The sequence below is a fragment of the Salmo trutta genome, chromosome 17 (assembly GCF_901001165.1).
Source record: "Salmo trutta chromosome 17, fSalTru1.1, whole genome shotgun sequence".
Classification (NCBI taxonomy): Eukaryota; Metazoa; Chordata; class Actinopteri; order Salmoniformes; family Salmonidae; genus Salmo; species Salmo trutta.
In genome coordinates this window covers 46,309,828-46,329,013 of record NC_042973.1, presented here as the reverse complement: position 1 = coordinate 46,329,013, position 19,186 = coordinate 46,309,828, and the positions used below count along the sequence as shown (strand labels likewise).

Sequence of the window (19,186 nt, the reverse complement as noted above, 5' to 3'; positions counted from 1 at the left end):
GAAGATAGTTCAATCAAACCTTGCATTTGCTCTTTCACTCCCTTTGAAATATTGATTAGCTGGTCAATCATTTAGTATATTCCATAATGGCGTGCACTTGTGTTTACTGTGGTCATCGTTTAATCATTTTCTTTAACATTTATTTATTTTTATTTGACGGTCTGGTTGCAATTCATAAGATGAAATACCTTAAAATTCCCTATCAATAATATTTGAGAAGATTAAGTGAATTTGTGTACTCTGAAATGGGGGCCTGTACACTGAGCAATCGAGATTACGCAGACACAGTGCCCCAAACTCTGATGCACGCAAGCAACAGCTATTATCGTCGGTATTGAAACAGAACATTTGGTAAAAAGATGGACTTCGAAGTTCGAAGGGATCTCCGAGTGAGATTTCGTGAAAAACGTCCAGCGACGCTCAAGTAGTTGATGGCACGAGAGTGGGGTAGTTAGCATTCTACCCTGGACAGCGACAGATTGTTGCGCATGCGCACCCTATTCAGTGTGCATCAATACCGTGTGTGAGTTCAAGAGAGGAATTCGAGAAAGCCTTTGATATGGTCGCAGACATGGATGGAGAAAAGCGGAAAAGAAGTATCTGCTCACGGCAAGAGCCATCAGCTGCACTGAAGATCTTGAAAGATGGGAACAACAAGCGTGACGAAATCCCTGATAGAGTGACTCTGAAAAAAGAAATAGGACTTTTAAGCGCCTGTACAATAATCATAGGTAAGGTTGGTAAAAGTGTATTGCATTTTAAAATCTATTACTTAGGGGTGTTTGGTCATTGCTTTATTTTATAAAATAACGTTGATGTAAGTTTGCCATTTACAGCCAATTTGCCTTTGCTGAATAGAACATTCATTTTCCAATGATGGATTATGTGTCATTAAAGTCAGTATCCTATATTTGTAGTGGTTAGAAATAGGCCCATCTTCTCACCTGTCATGATAAGAAGGTGGTCCTATTTCAGATGTCATGCCAGTGCGACTACATGAGAAATAGATGTGCATTAAATGTCTACCTCAATGCTTACGTGGCCAAAATATATTAATTAGTAGCACATTGGTTGTCAAGCAGAAGAAAATTGTCTGCCGAAGCAGAGGAAATGGCAGGGGCTGCTATAATAAATCGAATCCACTTGTTGAAGGGTGCAAATGAAGATATAGGCCCAAGTTACACCTACAGTAGGGTAAATGCCACTATACAGTTAGGAAGAGGTATATTTATCATGACTGATACATGTGACTTTAGTTGGTTTTAATATTCAGGGCCCCCAGACAGCTGATGAAAGTCCTGGGGTGTTTATTACATATGTTCTGACTTTGGTTTCAGAGTTACTGTTAAATGATTATTAAACTGAAAGTTGTATAAGAATAGGCCTATGCTCTTCATGCCATTTATACAGACATCGATGCTTTTCATTTACATTTACTCCCCAACCTACTCTTGTAGCTTTTAGTTAGTTACATTAGTGCTGTTTTTTAACAAGATCAGTCCTGAATTAAGATCTCAAACACGAGCAAAAAGTCAGAAATCCCTTTGAATCAGGCTCCTGCCTCCTTGTGTGTGTGGAAGAGAGACCGAGTACAGACTGCCAACTGTTGAGCAATCCAGACCAGGAAGCCCATGCTAGCATCCACCCTTTTGTTTCAAAGCGATACATCTTACTCCCCAACCTGGACTCAGGGGTAGACGTAACATAGTAAATGTAAAACCGACCCACTTCAATTAGTATGATATGTTAAGTTTCGTATGGCATGTATTAATTTGTGGATGTCCATTAGGGAGTGAACATTATTTATAATAAGGGTTACATGGAGAAAATCGGACCTCTCTGAAATGAAAATGAATGGCCCTCCCTTTAACAAATATATTTTACCTAAATCCTGAACCTTTGAAAAAAAAAAACAAGTGACCCTCCCGTATACCAAAAATAATAATTAAAACAAAGTGGATAGCAGAGAACATGTTTACCGTTTACCGTCATTTCTTGGACAGACCAGAGCCATAGATATGGATTTTTAGAAACTGTTCTTTGTTCTGTAAGCATTACATGGCAACAGAAGAATGTTGATTCACAGACCATTGTGGACAAGATTAGGCGTAGAGAGATCTAATTTATAGTAAAAGCATTGCATGAATCTATCATCGTATTTGCAGATCTGAAAAAAAATTGCTGTTTATAAAAATGTCATGCAATTCTACGTAATTTTACATATTAGCACAATATTTTTTAATACCACACAAATTACCAAAATTACAGGCAAAACATTGACAGACAGATATTTGTTCATCTTATCATATTTCTCCAATGCCAAATCAGTGCGTCTTGTTTGCAACTAAACTGTCCCTGTTTGCAAATAATTACATCTGAGACGTCATTAGGAATCTGAGCATGGTACTTTCAAAAGTTAGGCTGACCTTTCCACCCCAGACAGAGTAGCCCTACCAATGCAGAAAAATGTAAGCTTTAACTGCTGGCTACTCTTCTTCTGTGGCTTAACCCAACGAGAGAAGGTCACAAGTGTTTCCCTAAAAGCTGTCTGGGTTTAATTCTGCATTCTGAAAGTATTCAGACCCCTTGACTTTTTCCACATTTTGTTACGTTACAGCCTTATTCTAAAATTGATTAAATAGTTTTTCTCCCCTCATCAATCTACACACAATACCCCATAACGACAAAGCAAAAACCTTTTATTTTTTTTGCAAATTCATTTAAAAAAAAAAGTATATATCACGTTTACATAAGTATTCAGACCCTTTACTCAGTACTTTGTGGAAGCACCTTTTGGAGCGATTACAGCCTCAAGTCTTATTGGCCATGACGCTACAAGCTTGGAACACCTGTATTTGGGGAGTTTCTCCCATTCTTCTCTGCAGATCCTCTCAAGGTCTGTCAGGTTGGATGAGGAGCGTTGCTGCACAGCTATTTTCAGGTCTCTCCAGAGATGTTAGATCGGGTTCAAGTCCGGGCTCTGGCTGCAGAGCCAATCCTGTGTGGTCTTGGCTGTGTGCTTAGGGTCATTGTCCTGTTGGAAGGTGAACCTTAGCCCCAGTCTGAGGTCCTGAGCGTTCCTGGGCAGGTTTTCATCAAGGATCTCTTTGTACTTTGCTCCGTTCATCTTTCCCTCGATCCTGACTAATCTCCCAGTCCCTGCCGCTGAAAAACATCCCCACAGCATGATGCTGCCACCACCATTCTTCACAGTAGGGATGGTGTCAGGTTTCTTCCAGACGTGACACTTGGCATTCAGGCCAAAGCGTTCAATCTTGATTTTCATCATACCAGAGAATCTTGTTTTTCATGGTCTGAGACCTTTAGGTGCCTTTTGACAAACTTCAAGCGGGCCTTGATAACCTCCCTGGTCACCTCCCTTCTTCTTGCTCAGTTTGGCCGGGCAGCCAGCTCTAGGAAGAGTCTTGGTGGTTCCAAACTTCTTCAATTTAAGAATGATGGACGACACTGGGTTCTTGGGGAGCTTCGATGCTGCAGAATTATTTTGGTACCCTTCCCCAGATCTGTGCCTCGACACAATCCTGTCTCGGAGCTCTACGGACAATTCCTTCGACCTCATGGCTTGGTTTTTGCTCTGACATGTCTTGTCAGAGCAAAAACCATCTCAACTGTGGGACCTTATATAGACAAGTGTGTACCTTTCCAAATCATGTCCAGTCAATTGAATTTACTACAGGTGGACTCCAATCATGTTGGAGAAACATTTAAAGGATGACCAATGGAAACAGGATGCATCTGAGCTCAATTTCAAGTCTCATAGCAAAGGGTCTGAATACTTATGTAAATAAGGTTTTTCTGGTTTAAATTTTTAATACATTTGCAAAAAATTCTAAAAAACTGTTTTCACTTTGTCATTATGGGGTATTGTGTGTAGATTGATGAGGAAATACATGAATGTAATCCATTTTAGAAAAAGGCTGTAACGTAAAACAAAATGTGTAAGAACTCAATGGGTCTGAATACTTTCCCGAATGCACTGTATTTCCCAAGTAAAGTCCATTTTTTGTCTCCTTGGCTATAGAAGGTTGTAGCTCAGCCTCTGAATGTCAAACAAACTAAACAATGATATCCCCATATGCATCCAAGTCACGTCTTTCCCGGGTATTTTACAGCGCGTGTCTAGCATAAAGCATCATGTAGAACTGTAGATCACTTTATATAATCGGATCTGTTTTATTTTCTTCAAAATCTTTGCCATTTTCTTTAATAAAATGTAACCTTATTGCTGCGTTTAGATGGCACGAGGTAGGCGGTTGACGGCAAACCGCATGTCATTGTTTTTGATGAGGGAACGATAGTAAACGCGTTGAGGCTGGCCGTGTATGCGTTCAGCCGCCACGGTACATGGGACTTTCGCCAGAGTCCAAATATTTCAACCTTTGCCGTCTTCCGTAGCGTTGTTTTCTGCCAGATGTTGATTTGCACTGTTTGTTTACTGAAATCCCAATGGTAACGCATACCGTCGTGCTGGCTTGCTTTTGCATTAACCGTCTTTCTTGCTGTCTTGTCCCGCTATGCCGACTAGTATGACGTTTTTTTGCATCCCTCGTCTAAATGCAGCGTATGGCATACCCTCTCATACTCCCTTCATTTGAGTCTTGAGCTGCATTCCAAACACTAACAGACACACCCTCTCCCCTCAGCCCTCAAATTAGACGGATGCTGCTGATGACGTATCATGACGTCTGAAGAGTTTACACTTGCAGGGCAAGGGGCGAGGGAGGAATTCATTTTAAATGGACCTCCCTTGCCCGGAAATTCGTGTTTTCAGCCACTGGTAGCTTGTGGGTGTTTTATATGCGCTACAGTCAATATATGATTGCATGTCTACTTATATTAACTATATATTTATTAATATACGCCTACTCTGTGATAGCTAGCAAATGAATTAGCTGACTAACGTTAGCCTGCCTAGCTGGAACTTCTGAAGAAGGAAGATGTTTTATTTCTACTATTTCCAAAAGCTAACCAAACAAAAACATCATTACTTTTACGAGAGGTGTTTGTGCATTAGTAGCACCATTTTTAACTTATTTACATTTGTTTTTACTTACACTTGCATGTTGACTCCATATTGATGTTGAGCTTTTAAGTTTTGGCCGATGTTTCTTAGCGGATGTGCAATTGTCGCGAATTTAATTATGGGGCGTTTCAGGCCCCGAAGTGAACATAATTGTACACTCGCAAACTCCATGAAAAACGCGGGATGATGGGGCTTATGTTGCAAACTTCCCTTGCTTGGCTAATCGTTTGGACCGATGACAAATATGGCCGCGGGCATTCCACCAAGGTCATAAGGCAAGGAAGGGTAAGTGGACGAGGGTGTGTCTTTTATGAGTTTGAAACGCAGCCTTGGTTTTAACTTAGCAGCCCTTTACTGACATGGAAGTAGGCTATTTAAATAGTGCATGGTGGGTGGAGGAATTGGCCGACAAATCTATGGATATAGCAGCCTATAGCCTAATTTCGTCTGTCAAACAGGTAGGCCTACCTCTTATTTATTCAAAAGGAAGAAAATGGTTCCAACACAAAGCCCTCTTGTTGTTAGTAAAGTCTAATTAAAATGAAGATGGTTTAAATGAATTATGCCTACTCGAATTTGCCTACTTTCAGCACCATGAGCTGTCCATTTCCGACTGATTGTGCCGCGGCTGCTGCTTCAAGTTTCAGCACCACAATGTAAGTTATTTGAATCTGACTTATTGTGAGGTCAATATCAAATCAAATGTTATTTGTCACATGTGAAGAATACAGCAGGTGTACCTTACGGTAAAATGCTTACTTGCAAGTCCTTAACCAACAATGCAGAATTTTTTTTAAGTAAGTACGGAGATATTTGCTAAAAAAAATGTTTTTATAATAAACTATAGTAAAAAAAAATTATAATAATAAATACTAAACAAGTAACACAATAAAATAACAATAATAAGGCGATATACAAGGGGTATCGGTACCGAGTCAATGTGCGGGGGTACAGGTTAGTCGAGGTAATTGAGGTAATATGTACATGTAGGTAGGGTTAAACTCACTATGCATAGATAATAATTAGCTAGTAGTAGAGGCGTGTAAAAGGGGGGCAATGCAAATAGTCCGGGTAGCCATAACTGTTTAGCAGTCTAATGGATTGGGGGTAGAAGCTGTTCAGGAGCCTTTTGGACCTAGACTTGGCGCTCCGGTATCACTTACCAAGAGGTAGCATAGAGGAACAGTCTATGATTTGGGTGGCTGGAGTCTTAGACCATTTTTAGGGCCTTCCTCTGACAATGCCTGGTATAGAGGTCCTGGATGGCAGGAAGCTTGCCCCAGGGATGTTCTTGGGCCGTACGCACTACCCTCTGCCCACATCATGGGCAATAAACGTACTGTTTTTAATCAAATCTATTATAGTAGTAGCAAGCTATCAAAGTTGACCATAGGCTATAGGCTAGTCCGCACGCAATATTGTGAATTATTTGGACTAGGCCTAATAAAAAAAAAAGAAACAGAAGAAGCCTTTGACTCTCCTCCTGAATTGGCGTTATAGGCATACACAGCGCAGCCATTGGTTAGGCAGCACACAAAACAGGTTTTGATAAGCAAGAGCAGAGCATGCCGGGGCACAGGGTTGGCATATCCATTGCAGTGTGTAATGCAGCCTAGTTTTATTTACACCATCCCAGCAGCTATCTTAGAAAAATAACTTTGCTCTGTGCTTCTCCGAGCATGCACTTCGTAGCCTATAGTCTATAGTCTATGGATCATTTGATTGAGACCACACTAAATAGCCTTTAGGCGCACTTGAAGGCTATTTATGCGCGCCCAGCTGAGAATCAGAGATGAGGGTCGGCATCGGGAACACATCGATATGAAGCCTAATAAGCCATGAATTCTAAAACACTGAGAAATATTGAAATTTCATCAGTTACAAATGACATGACTCTCCTCTGGACTAGATGAAAAAAAATACTAAACCCTCCCCTTGACTGAAATTTAAAAAGCATGACCATCCCCCATTTTCCTCCAGGTACCCATTCTGTAAATGTTAATCCATCCCTTATCCATTTTGTATGATATGTTACAAATTAGAATTTGTATAATATGTTACGAATTTGCAAAACATATTATATGTTACCAATTCCAATTTGTTGTGGCTAACATTGGCAAGGTGGATAATGCTAACGTTAGCTAGGTGGTTAGTGTTAACTAAGCTAGGGGTTAAGTTTAGGCTTAAGGTTAGCGGAAGGGTTAGCTAACATGCTAAATAGTTTCATAGTAGCTAAGAGTAGTAATCAGTTGCAAAGTTGTTAATTAGCTAAAATACTAAAGTTGTCCGTGATAAGATTCGAACACGCAACCTTTGGGTTGCTAGATGGTCGCATTAACACCCAGCCAACCACCCTACTTTAGTTTTTCCCTTAAGTAGCCTTCTGTCTTATGTAACCATACCAAACGTATTTACTTTCACTATGTTACGTCTATTCTATGAGACCAGGCTTTACTCCCAGTCTTAGCATTTCTGACAAGGTCACAAACCAAAGGGAAAGCCGGTAGAGTCTAGAAATAATGTAATAGATGAGTTTAATTGAATTCTCGAGGGCAACGACTGAGCTCGACAGTTATGAGTAAATCATTTACGTATGTCCAGTTATGTAATTGAGGTCTGTGCCACTTGGCTGCCTTCTGCTGTGCTACTACCCTGAATGTGTTGGTTGGGATACACTTGATCTGCATCTGAAATTGCACCCTATTCCATAATGCCACTACTTTTCAACAGGGTGCCATTTCTGATACACCCTTGGACATGGTACAGCCATATTGGAACCCAGATCATTGTATTACTTCAACAATGTGTGTGGTTGATGTTGAAGCCTCTTGGGTTTGATGGTAGCACTTCCTACTATGTGACTGTTTGATCTGTTCCCTCACGTCAACAGTATGATTGTTCTATTTCTGAAGTCCTCTATGGATGATGTGTTAACTTGCGATGATCATCAGAGAAGGTTTATTTTTTGTCACGCATATTTGAAGAGAGAACGCTATGTCGTTTCAGGGTTTTTTCTTAGCTCAAAATGGGCTGTGGCGAGCACCCTCCAGCTCGCTCAGGGGGAAGTGTACAGAGCAGCTGATATCACATCCCTCCCTTTCCACACTACAATATATCTAAACAGTCCAGCTAAAGTTCTTCTGCTTTATTGTTTCCCAAAACCTTTCAACATAACTAATTAACACATGATACAGTTTCTGTAAAGATTTACCTGCAAATAGGAAGATTTTATAATGGTCATATTGTTTTTAGCAATATTTCCATTTTGCTTGTTTTGTGTGTGTGTGTATTCTAGTAATACCTTCTCCCTCTCCACAGGGAACATAATTGGTTCTGGAATCTTCATCTCTCCTAAGGGGGTTCTAGAGCACTCGGGTTCAGTGGGTCTAGCACTGATTGTGTGGGTACTAGGGGGCTGCATAGCTGCCCTGGGCTCCCTCTGCTATGCTGAGCTGGGGGTCACCATCCCCAAGTCAGGGGGGGACTACTCCTACGTCACAGAAATATTCGGAGGCCTTGTTGGGTAGGTACCTCTCATCCAATGTGTATAGTTTGTGAGCTTATTATGAAACAGCACGAGATTGGATTTGCTTGGTATTGGGGGTCAGAAGGGTTGGTTGAATGTTCCATTGACTGTTCAGTTCATGCGATAAACAAATTGTTCATTAAAAAACACAAAGTTGGATCAAAGCAGTGACATATTTGACTGTTTCTCTCCCTTCCCAGGTTTCTCCTCCTGTGGAGTGCGGTGCTCATCATGTACCCCACTACCCTGGCTGTCATCGCCCTCACCTTCTCTAACTATGTCCTTCAGCCTGTATTCCCCGACTGTGTCCCTCCCTACATGGCCACACGCCTGCTGTCAACAGTCTGTCTCTGTAAGTACCATGTTCCTGTGCCTGAACTCACTTAGTAAAGGAAATGTGTTAAATTAACCCCAAATAGATCTACTGTGTGCCCCACCTGAAAATCTGTCTTTTTCAGCCATATATTTCCTGTGTTTAAGGTGTTCCAAAATCCACTTGTCACTTTAATCTCGCTGGATTGATTGCTTTCATTTTACTCCTGCAACTCTTTCATTGTCTTGCTTGTGCCTGTCATTTTTTCCCGTTAACGTTACGACCTGTCAAATGACCTGTCAAACACACCCTGGTAATGGCTGAAATAAGTTTAATGGAATACATTGTCTTTCCTTTGATTGGGATCTCGCAAAAAGAAGCATTCTTGCGTTTTTACTACCCGCTATTCAATGTGCTCGGAACAAATTAATTAAAGGAATCGTTACACAAACATTGGCACATTCTAAGATCCGATGACAGTATCGGTAATGTGTTCTCGGACCCTCCCTTGGTCGTATTCTAGAGGGGCAGAAATCTCAATGATCAATTGGTAAACTCTGATTTTACCACCCCAAAATACTCCTGCACAACGTCTATTTGCGCCTCTACCGGATGGAAACTACAAGTGTGATTGCTGCGCTCAATGCAATAGCACTTATAAATGTAAATCCTTCAAACACCCCCAAACAGGGAAACAGATCCCAATCAAAGGTGTTATCACATGCTCTACTAAAGCAGTTATTTGTATTTTAACTTGTCCTTGTGGTAAAGAGTATGTGGGTAAAATGAAGCACGAATTAAAAGTACAAATCTAAAAACTTGACGTACCCAGTTGCAGCCCACCTTTTGGAAGCGAACCACTCGATTTCGTACCTACGTTATATCGGCTTCGAACGTCACCCTCCCTAGGAGAGGGGGTGACCTCAACAATTTATTGTGAAAACGAGAAGCTGCCTGGATCTTTAATTTAAAGACCCTTGCTCCCTTCGGTCTCAACATAGACTTTGATCTGAAACCAATTTTTGTGATTATTGTGATTTTACTATTCATTGTAAATGTTTGTAGGGCTATGTAGCCAAATTGTATCTATGATCGTATGCTATCCATTTCTGTTTTTTATATGTTCTATTTATATCTGTAAATTAACCAATGATATCAAGCCACACCCGGCCATGATTACAGACAACTCTGTGTGTCCTTTAACACTATATAAACTAGTGACGCGCAGTGTTTGTTAATATACCCTGATGAAGACAGTTTGTCTGTCGAAACGTTGGTTATTAGGTTATTAAATGATTGCATCTGAGCTCCTAGAGCGTGTGCCTCTCCTTTTCTTTTTCAAGTGTTCTACTCCGCTAGCCAGCACCTCGCCTAAACAGGTGTGCGTTTCTTTCGACCTCGAGTTTATCTGGTACAACAGAATGAAATATCTCTTGCATAACCATTGCCTCGAAGCCTTTTAAAACTTTCAGAGTTGGAGACAGGAATATAAAAACAATGCATGGGTGTGTCAAATAGAAATTGGAAGGGAGAGACAGGAGGAAGGAGTGGGCAGTAAAGTTCGGGAAACAAAGACTGATGAAGTGTAAAGTTCTGTAGGAAATCATCCCAATGGACAAACTATTCCTGTGGTCAAATTATGTGGACGTGCTAGTATTAGTAATTACTTGGAACCAAGCCTAAGAGTACCTGCACTGTACCTCCACTGAACCCTCTTAAGTAGAGAAAATAAAAACACACAAAAACCCCATTGTACCATGAGTGAGCAAAATGTACTATGAGTGAGCCTCAGAAAAGCCAACAAGCCAACAGCGTTATGACCCATGAGGTGAAACAACAGGTTTTATTTGAGTAATCCCTTCTTTTAGGGGACATTATTCACACTTGTTTTTTGGGTTCTTTATGCCAGTGATCTGGAGAAAATGTGAGCTTTCGCTCAGCCTCTTCAGGGACCTGCCCACCTTTCCTTTCTAGGTTTTGTTCTGTTGCATTGGAAGCGGTTTGTTTTGGTGGCCTTGACAGCTCCCCTTTGTCTGTGAGAGCCAGGCCACCATGAGAGAGAGAGGCGAGCCAATGACAGTGATGGATGAGGTGAAACAATGTGCCCACCCCTTAGCCTTACCATTTACCACATTCCGGCCTGCAATGGCAACTGCCAGGCCACTGCCACACTATCAACACCATGTGCCCAGGCGTGAGCCCTGACTGACTGGATAAGAGAACATGTCACAGTACTGTGCACCTCATGGCTTGGCTGGCATCCCTAATGCCACATTCCGATTGGGCAAGAGGTCCCCTATGTGAGGGCAAACATCACTTCTGACAAATCATTGTATATAACTTGGGTTTAGGGTTTAAATAGTATTTTGTTTTCTCAATGAAACGCTTAAAGTATTGTGTGTGTATGTGTGTTTGCAGTGTTCCTGACCTGGGTGAACTGCTCTAGTGTGCGTCTGGCCACCAGGATCCAGGATGTTTTCACAGTGGGGAAGCTGGCAGCGCTGGGTCTCATCATAGTGGTCGGCCTTGTGCAGATCTGCAAGGGTGAGATACACACTCACCTTCTCTATAGAATGATTTTCATTAGCGCACACTGTAGCAAGGTGTTTTGCGACTGAAAACGAAAATGAGGGTTTCTTATTTAGCAAGTTCAGATAATACCTCCCAGTTTCGGACTGCTTTCTTCCATTATATGCCTACTGAACATGATCCAGGTGCCGAAGGTTAATAGCACCTTCAACAAACTAATAGGAACTTGCACGTCTGTGATATTTCCCCGTTTCTATTGATCAAAGAGGCTATCATGCTATTTCCCTAAAACATCCCCTCAAGACATTGATGGTGAATTTGTGTCCCTTCAGGTAACTACGAGGGACTAACGCCTCAGGTGGCTTTTGAGTTCAGCAGGACGCCCTCAGTTGGGCAAGTTGCTCTGGCTTTCCTCCAGGCCTCATTCGCCTTCAGTGGATGGAACTTCCTGAACTATGTCACAGAGGAAGTGGTTGAACCGCGACAGTGAGCTTCTGGTTCACCAAACATTATTTTACTTTGCATTCTATTCTATTCTATTCGCAATTATCCATCCAATGCTGTGTACTGTATAACCAGTCCGGCATGAAAGCAAGCATTGTGGGGCGATGCACAGTTGTATGTTGTGATCCTGGGGTGGTATATCAATTAAAATATTGATAAGAAATGTAAGTGATATAATGCAAAATAAATATATATAAAGAGTTATATTTTTTTATATACACAATATAAAGTACACTACATGACCAAAAGTATGTGGGCACCTGCTCGTCGAACCACTCATTACAAAATCATGGGCATTAATATGGAGTTGGTACCCTCTTTGCTGCTATAACAGCCTCCACTCTTCTGGGAAGGCTTTCCACTAGATGTTGGAACATTATTGTGGGGACTTGCTTCCATTCAGCCCAGTCAATTGCAGGTCATTCAAGTTCTTCCACACCGATCAAACCATTTCTGTATGAACCTCGCTTTGTGCACAGGGGCATTTTTATGCTGAAACAAGGAAAGGGCCTTCCCCAAACTGTTGCCACAAACTTGGAAGCACAGAATCATCTAGAATGGTATTGTATGCTGTAGCGTTTAGATTTCCCTTCACTGGAAGTAAAGGGTCTAATCAAACCATGAAAATCAGCCCCAGACCATTATTCCTCCTCCACCAAACTTTACAGTTGTCATTATGCTTCGGGGCAGGTAGCATTCTCCTGGCATCCGTCAAACCCAGATTCAGCCGTCGGACTGCCAGATGATGAAGCATGATTCATCACTCCAGAGAACGCGTTTCCACTGCTCCAGAGTCTAATGGCAGCGAGCTTTACACCACTCCAGCCGACGCTTGGCATTGCGCATGGTGATCTTAGGCTGCTCGGCCATGGAAACCCATTTCATAAAGCTCCCAACAAACAGTTCTTGTGCTGACGTTGCTTCCAGAGGCAGTTTGGAACTCGGTTGCGAGTGTTGCAACAGAGGAAAGACGATTTTTACGTCCTACGCGCCTTAGCACTCGACAGTCCCATTCTGTGAGCTTGTGTGACATACGACTTTGCGGCTGAGCCGTTGTTGCTCCTAACAGCACTTACATTTGGCCGGGGCAGCTCTAAGCAGGGCAGAAACGGGTGTGGCTGAAATAGCCAAATCCAATCATTTGAAGGGGTGTCCACATACTTTTGTATATATAGTGTATATTGCATGTCAGCTGCCTTCTTACTTCCCCAACAATGCATGATTTATGAGACTGTGTGTTGATTGCATGGTTTGTATACTATGTGGATTACCTCATCAGTCATTTTTGTACCATGTGGATTACCTCATCAGTAGTTTGTGTACCTTGTGGATGTCTTTATCAGTAGTTTTTATACCGTGTGGATTACCTCATCAGTAGTTTATGTACCTTGTGGATAAACTCATCAGTAGTTTTTGTACCATGTGGATTACCTCATCAGTAGTTTGTGTACCTTGTGGATGTCTTCATCAGTAGTTTTTGTACCATGTGGATTACCTCATCAGTAGTTTATGTACCTTGTCGATGAACTCATCAGTAGTTTTTGTACCATGTGGATTACCTCATCAGGAACCTACCTCGTGCCATTTACATCTCAATCCCATTGGTGACCTTTGTGTACACGCTCACCAACATCGCCTACTTCTCCGCCATGTCACCCGAGGAGCTGCTCTCATCCAACGCTGTGGCCGTCGTGAGTAACGCTGTTCGCTTTGCTTTGCAGCAAGACAAATATTGCCTGGAGTACTGTACTTTAATGGTGTCATTATTTGATGTAGTGACCTTTAATGAATGTTCAACACAATGCATGTTCACATAAAGATGCCATTAATTTATGAAAAATACTTTCTCTGCATCGAGCTATCCAAGGCTTGTTTTTTGTCCTAAATGTAAACCTTGTTCTGCTGCAGACATTTGGAGAGAAGCTCCTGGGGATGTTCTCTGTCATTATGCCCATCTCTGTAGCCTTGTCCACGTTTGGAGGCATCAACGGCTACCTCTTCACCTCCTCAAGGTATTTGTATTTATTATGGATCCCCATTAGCTGCTGCCAAGGCAGCAGCTACTCTTCCTGGAGTCCAGAAAAATTAAGGCAGATATACAATTTAAAAAATATTACAGTACATTTATAACAGATTTCACAACACACTAAGTGTGTGCCCTCAGACTCCTACTCCACTACCACATATCTACAACACAAATGTTGTAGATATGTGTATGTGTGTGTGTATAGTGTATATGTTATCATGTGTGTGTACGCATGTGTCTGTGCCTATGTTTGTGTTGCTTCACAGTCCCTGCTGTTCCATAAGGTGTATTTTTATCAGTTTAAAAAAAAAAAAATCTGATTCTACTGCTTGCATAAGTTACCTGATGTGGAATAAAGTTGAGGAGGTCAACTCTGGGGAAAAATGTCCTCTAGGCTGTGTCTCAATCCACAAGGATGCTGCCTTTGGATTGAGACATCCTGGAAACTGAGGTACATGCATGTTTTTTAAGTTAGTTCAATGATTGTACATGGGTCTATACGTCCTATATGTTTTTATGTGTTTTTCTAGATTGTGTTTCTCTGGGGCCAGAGAGGGACATCTACCCAGCTTGCTGGCCATGATCCACTTTAAGAACTGCACCCCCATCCCAGCTCTCCTCTGCTGTGTAAGAAACAAATACTTATTTCTAGTGCACACTCAGTGGCCAACTCAATGCCGCTGTTACAGCCCTTAACCACTGTCTACGGTAGGCTTCCTTTGTATTCTATACCTCACTCAGGTATTTATCAGTTGTCCTCACCTCTCTTCTCTCTCCTCCTTACCCCTGTCTCCGTCTATTTCTCTCCCTCTCTCGCTCTCACTCCCTTTCTCTTTCTCAATCTCTCTTTGTCTTGCAGTGTACTGCCACCATTGTAATCCTGTGTATAGGAGAGACACACAACCTGATCAACTATGTGTCCTTCATCAACTACCTCTCCTATGGAGTCACCATCGCAGGCCTGCTCTACTATCGATGGAAGAAGCCCAAACTTTACAGACCAATTAAGGTATTATTACTCCGGTCATGGTTCAATCATGGCCCCTCTCTGACATTTCTGTAAAGTTTACAACCGTTTTTATGTAGCAGGATGTCAGTTTGTGCTAGTGTGCATTAGAGATAAATGATTGCCACAGTAATTGACAAATAAGAGCAAACTACAGCAATACAGTGAACCTGTTCTCACCTACTGTTGAAAACTTCAGAGTAGAAGCAGCTCTTTCCTCTGTCCACCTCGCCAGGGGATTCATTGAAAGGTGGAGCAGCACGTGACACTCTCTCCATTATAAAAATGAATCTGTTCTCATCCCTGCTCATCAGGTAAACCTCCTTGTCCCTGTCACCTACCTGATGTTCTGGGCCCTGTTGCTGGGCTTCAGTCTGTACTCTGAGCCAGTGGTGTGTGGTGTTGGGCTGGTCATCATGCTCACTGGTGTACCAGTTTACTTCCTGGGGGTGTACTGGAAATCCAAGCCAAAGTGTATCTGTGACTTCATCGGTGGGTGTCCTCTTCAATCCTGCAAATACATGTTTGTCTTAATAATCGCGGGCTCTGACTTTTCCCCAAAAGTATCTGAATTTCTGAATTCAAATTCAACCACGTGTTTAATAGTATCCAACCTCCCTAAACCCTGTATACTGTATATGGCAAGTATCAAACCATTCTTTATTTCAGTAGACTCAGATATATGGCATTTTAAAAGGAATCCTATTTTAGTTGTCTGGTCAGACACCTTGATGTGATGCTAAATGTGGGCCTTGTTTTCTCACAGAGTCAGCGACTTACGTGGCACAGAGGCTGTGTTTCGTGGTCTTCCCCCAGTTCGACCCCATCGAGATCAGTCCGATCGAAGAATGGCCTGACAAATCTTCCAACATTCTCTCTGGGAAGTCTTAAACTCTTTTTGCCTTCTGAAGTATTTTTCTTTTTGTATATTCTGTCACTGTATGATGACATGGTCCGTTCCTTTTAGTGGAGCCCCTTGTCTGGTCTTTGGTCACCTGAGACTCATATCCATTTATTTACTGCTAAGTGGAATTGCCTGCGTTTTGATGCATGGGCCACTTGCAAATGTATTTCTTCTCTTTTTCTACTAAGTCGTCAAGTACAAGCTAATGCCAATAGTATCACGTTTTGAAACAGACTTCATATTCCCTAAGGAACTATTTGCGCCTTTTCTGTAACTTTTCAACATTGGCAGTATTTTGGTTTTGACCTGAGATTTACTGTGTATCACTGTGCCTTATAGGGAGAAATGTGTTCCTTATTAATTAATATTATCTCTTAATGTATTTTGGAACGCTTAACGCTTTGTGTGTTCCTTATGAGAATTAGAAAAAGCACTGTGGTCTTCCATATTCTGCTTCTTGCCAGTTGTTAATTTGCCACATGAAATGGGTTCCTCGGATTTGTGAACATATTCAGAACTATCTGTGAACATAGACTTCAGAGCCTTTGACTTGATTCCTTTGGAAATTAATCTCTTTAGCCAGCAGCAGCAAACAAGATAGATTTGTTCTGATTGTATACTACTGAATGATAGATAGGTTGTAGTTGATAGTTGAGGGTCACTGTGTTTTTACTTAGTTTAATGCTCGCCATTGCCTTTTACACTACTGATTCTATGTCATACTATAAATACACACAACTGTAATGTTCACAGCTGACTAAATTACCCAAACTCCAATTTATATGTGGAAGTAAAACTCCTCACAAAATGCTTGCTGCACTTTTCTAATGTTTGTTTCTAAACTAAGATTGTAATATCAAGTTAACTTATTTTATGTTTTAATTCTACCACACTTAAAACTAAACATCCTTACATGTGCTGGGAACCTGACAAAAACATTCAAAAGGCATTTGCTTTTCCAGTGGAGTACTGTACTGCCATTGAATTTCTCGTCCCCAAACAACTATGTGTTCTTCATTATGGCCAGGCCCTTGACTGTTACTGTAAAACAAAACTTGTGATTTGTTGTATTTCTTTTTTAAATAGATTTGAATTGACATACCTTGATAGATACTGTATTGTACTAAATGGATAGGTACAGTGGCAAGAAAAAGTATGTGAACCCTTTGGAATTACCTGTAGATCTGCATAAATTGGTCATCAAATTTGATCTTAGCTTCATCTAAGTCACAACAATAGACAACCAGTCTGCTTAAACTAATAACACACAAACAATTATATCATGTCTTAATTGAACACACCGTGTAAACATTCACAGTGCAGGGTGGAAAAAGTTTGTGAACCCTTGGATTTAATAACTGGTTGACCCTCCTTTGGCAGCAATAACCTCAACCAAAAATGTTCTGTAGTTGCGGATCAGACCTGCACAACGGTCAGGAGGAATTTTGGACCATTCCTCTTACCAAAACTGTTTCAGTTCAGCAATATTCTTGGGATGTATGGTGTGAACCGTACTCTTGAGGTCATGCCACAGCATCTCAATCGGGTTGAGGTCAGGACTCTGACTGGGCCACTCCAGAAGGCGTATTTTCTTCTGTTGAAGCCATTCTGTTGTTGATTTACATCTGTGTTTTGGGTCATTGTCCTGTTGCATCACCCAACTTCTGTTGAGCTTCAATTGGCAGACAGATAGCCTTACATTTTCCTGCAAAATGTCTTGATGAACTTGGGAATTCATTTTTTCGTCGATGATAGCAAGCTATCCAGGTCCTGAGGCAGGAAAGCAGCCCCAAACCATGATGCTCCCTCCACCATACTTTACAGTTGGGATGAGGTTTTCACGTTGGTGTGCTGTGCCTTTTTTTCTCCTCACATAGTGTTGTGTGTTCCTTCCAAACAACTCAACTTTAGTTTCATCTGTCCACAGAATATTTTGCCAGTAGCGCTGTGAAACAACCAGGTGCTTTTTTGCAAACTTCAGACGTACAGCAATGTTTTGTTTGGACCGCAGTGGCTTCTTCCGTGGTGTCCTCACATGAACACCATTCTTGTTTAGTGTTTTACGTATCGTAGACTCGTCAACAGAGATGTTAGCATGTTCCAGAGATTTCTGTAAGTCTTTAGCTGACACTCTAGGATTCTTCTTAACCTCATTGAGTATTCTGCGCTGTGCTCTTGCAGTCATCTTTGCAGGATGGCCACTCCTAGGGAGAGTAGCAACAGTGCTGAACTTTCTGCAATTATATACAATTTGTCTTACCGTGAACTGATGAACATCAAGGCATTTAGAAATACTTGTGTAACCCTTTCCAGCTTTAAGTCAACAACTCATAATCTTAGGTCTTCTGAGATCTCATTTGTTCGAGACATGGTTCACATCAGGCAATGCTTCTTGTGAAATAGCAAACTCAAATTTTGTCAGTGTTTTTTATGGGGCAGGGCAGCTCTAACCAATATCTCCAATCTCGTCTCATTGATTGGACTCCAGGTTAGTTGACTCCAGACTCCAATTAGCTTTTGGAGAAGTCATTAGCCTAGGGGCTCACATACTTTTTCCAGCCTACACTGTGAATGTTTAAATGATGTATTCAATATAGAAAATAAAAATACAATAATTGGTGTGTTAGTAGTTTAAGCACACTGTGTTTGTCTATTGTTGTGACTTAGATGAAGATCAGATCACATTTTATGACCAATTTATGCAGAAATCCAGGTAATTCCAAAGGGTTCACATACATTTTCTTTCCACTGTAGAAAGTTATATACTGTAGATAGATAGATACAGTTGAAGTCAGAAGTTTACATACACCTTAACCCAACACATTTAAACTCAGTTATTCACAATTCCTGACATTTAATTCTACTAAATATTCCCTGTTTTAGGTCAGTTAGGATCACCACATTATTTTAAGAATGTGAAATGTCAGAATAATAGTAGTGAGTGATTTATTTCAGCTTTTATTTCTTTCATCACATTCCCAGTGCGTCAGAAGTTTACATACACTCAATTAGTATTTGGTAGCATTGCCTTTAAATTGTTTAACTTGAGTCAACATTTTTGGGTAGCCTTCCACAAGCTTCCCACAATAATTTTGGGGAATTTTGACCCATTCCTCCTGACAGAGCTGGTGTAACTGAGTCAGGTTTGAAGGCCTCCTTGCTCACACACGCTTTTTCAGTTCTGCCCACAAATTTTCTATAGGATTGAGGTCAGGGCTTTGTGATGGCCACTCCAATACCTTGACTTTGTTATCCTTAAGCTTGGGGTCATTGTCCATTTGGAAGACCCATTTGTGACCAAGCTTTAACTTTGACTGATGTCTTGAGATGTTGC

At 41.3% G+C, this 19,186-nt stretch overlaps 1 protein-coding gene across 1 annotated transcript; it reads left to right on the top strand.

Moving 5' to 3' along the window:
* Positions 1 to 546: 546 nt before the first annotated feature.
* LOC115152298 (asc-type amino acid transporter 1-like) lies at positions 547 to 17,009 on the top strand. The gene is made up of 11 exons (XM_029697046.1): positions 547 to 731; positions 8,363 to 8,567; positions 8,771 to 8,922; positions 11,302 to 11,427; positions 11,745 to 11,898; positions 13,484 to 13,607; positions 13,825 to 13,928; positions 14,473 to 14,569; positions 14,802 to 14,951; positions 15,263 to 15,440; positions 15,715 to 17,009. Exons 1-11 carry the CDS (start codon positions 560 to 562, stop codon positions 15,837 to 15,839), a joined length of 1,587 nt encoding a protein of 528 aa, XP_029552906.1. The 5' UTR covers positions 547 to 559; the 3' UTR covers positions 15,840 to 17,009.
* The last annotated feature ends 2,177 nt before the right edge of the window (positions 17,010 to 19,186 follow it).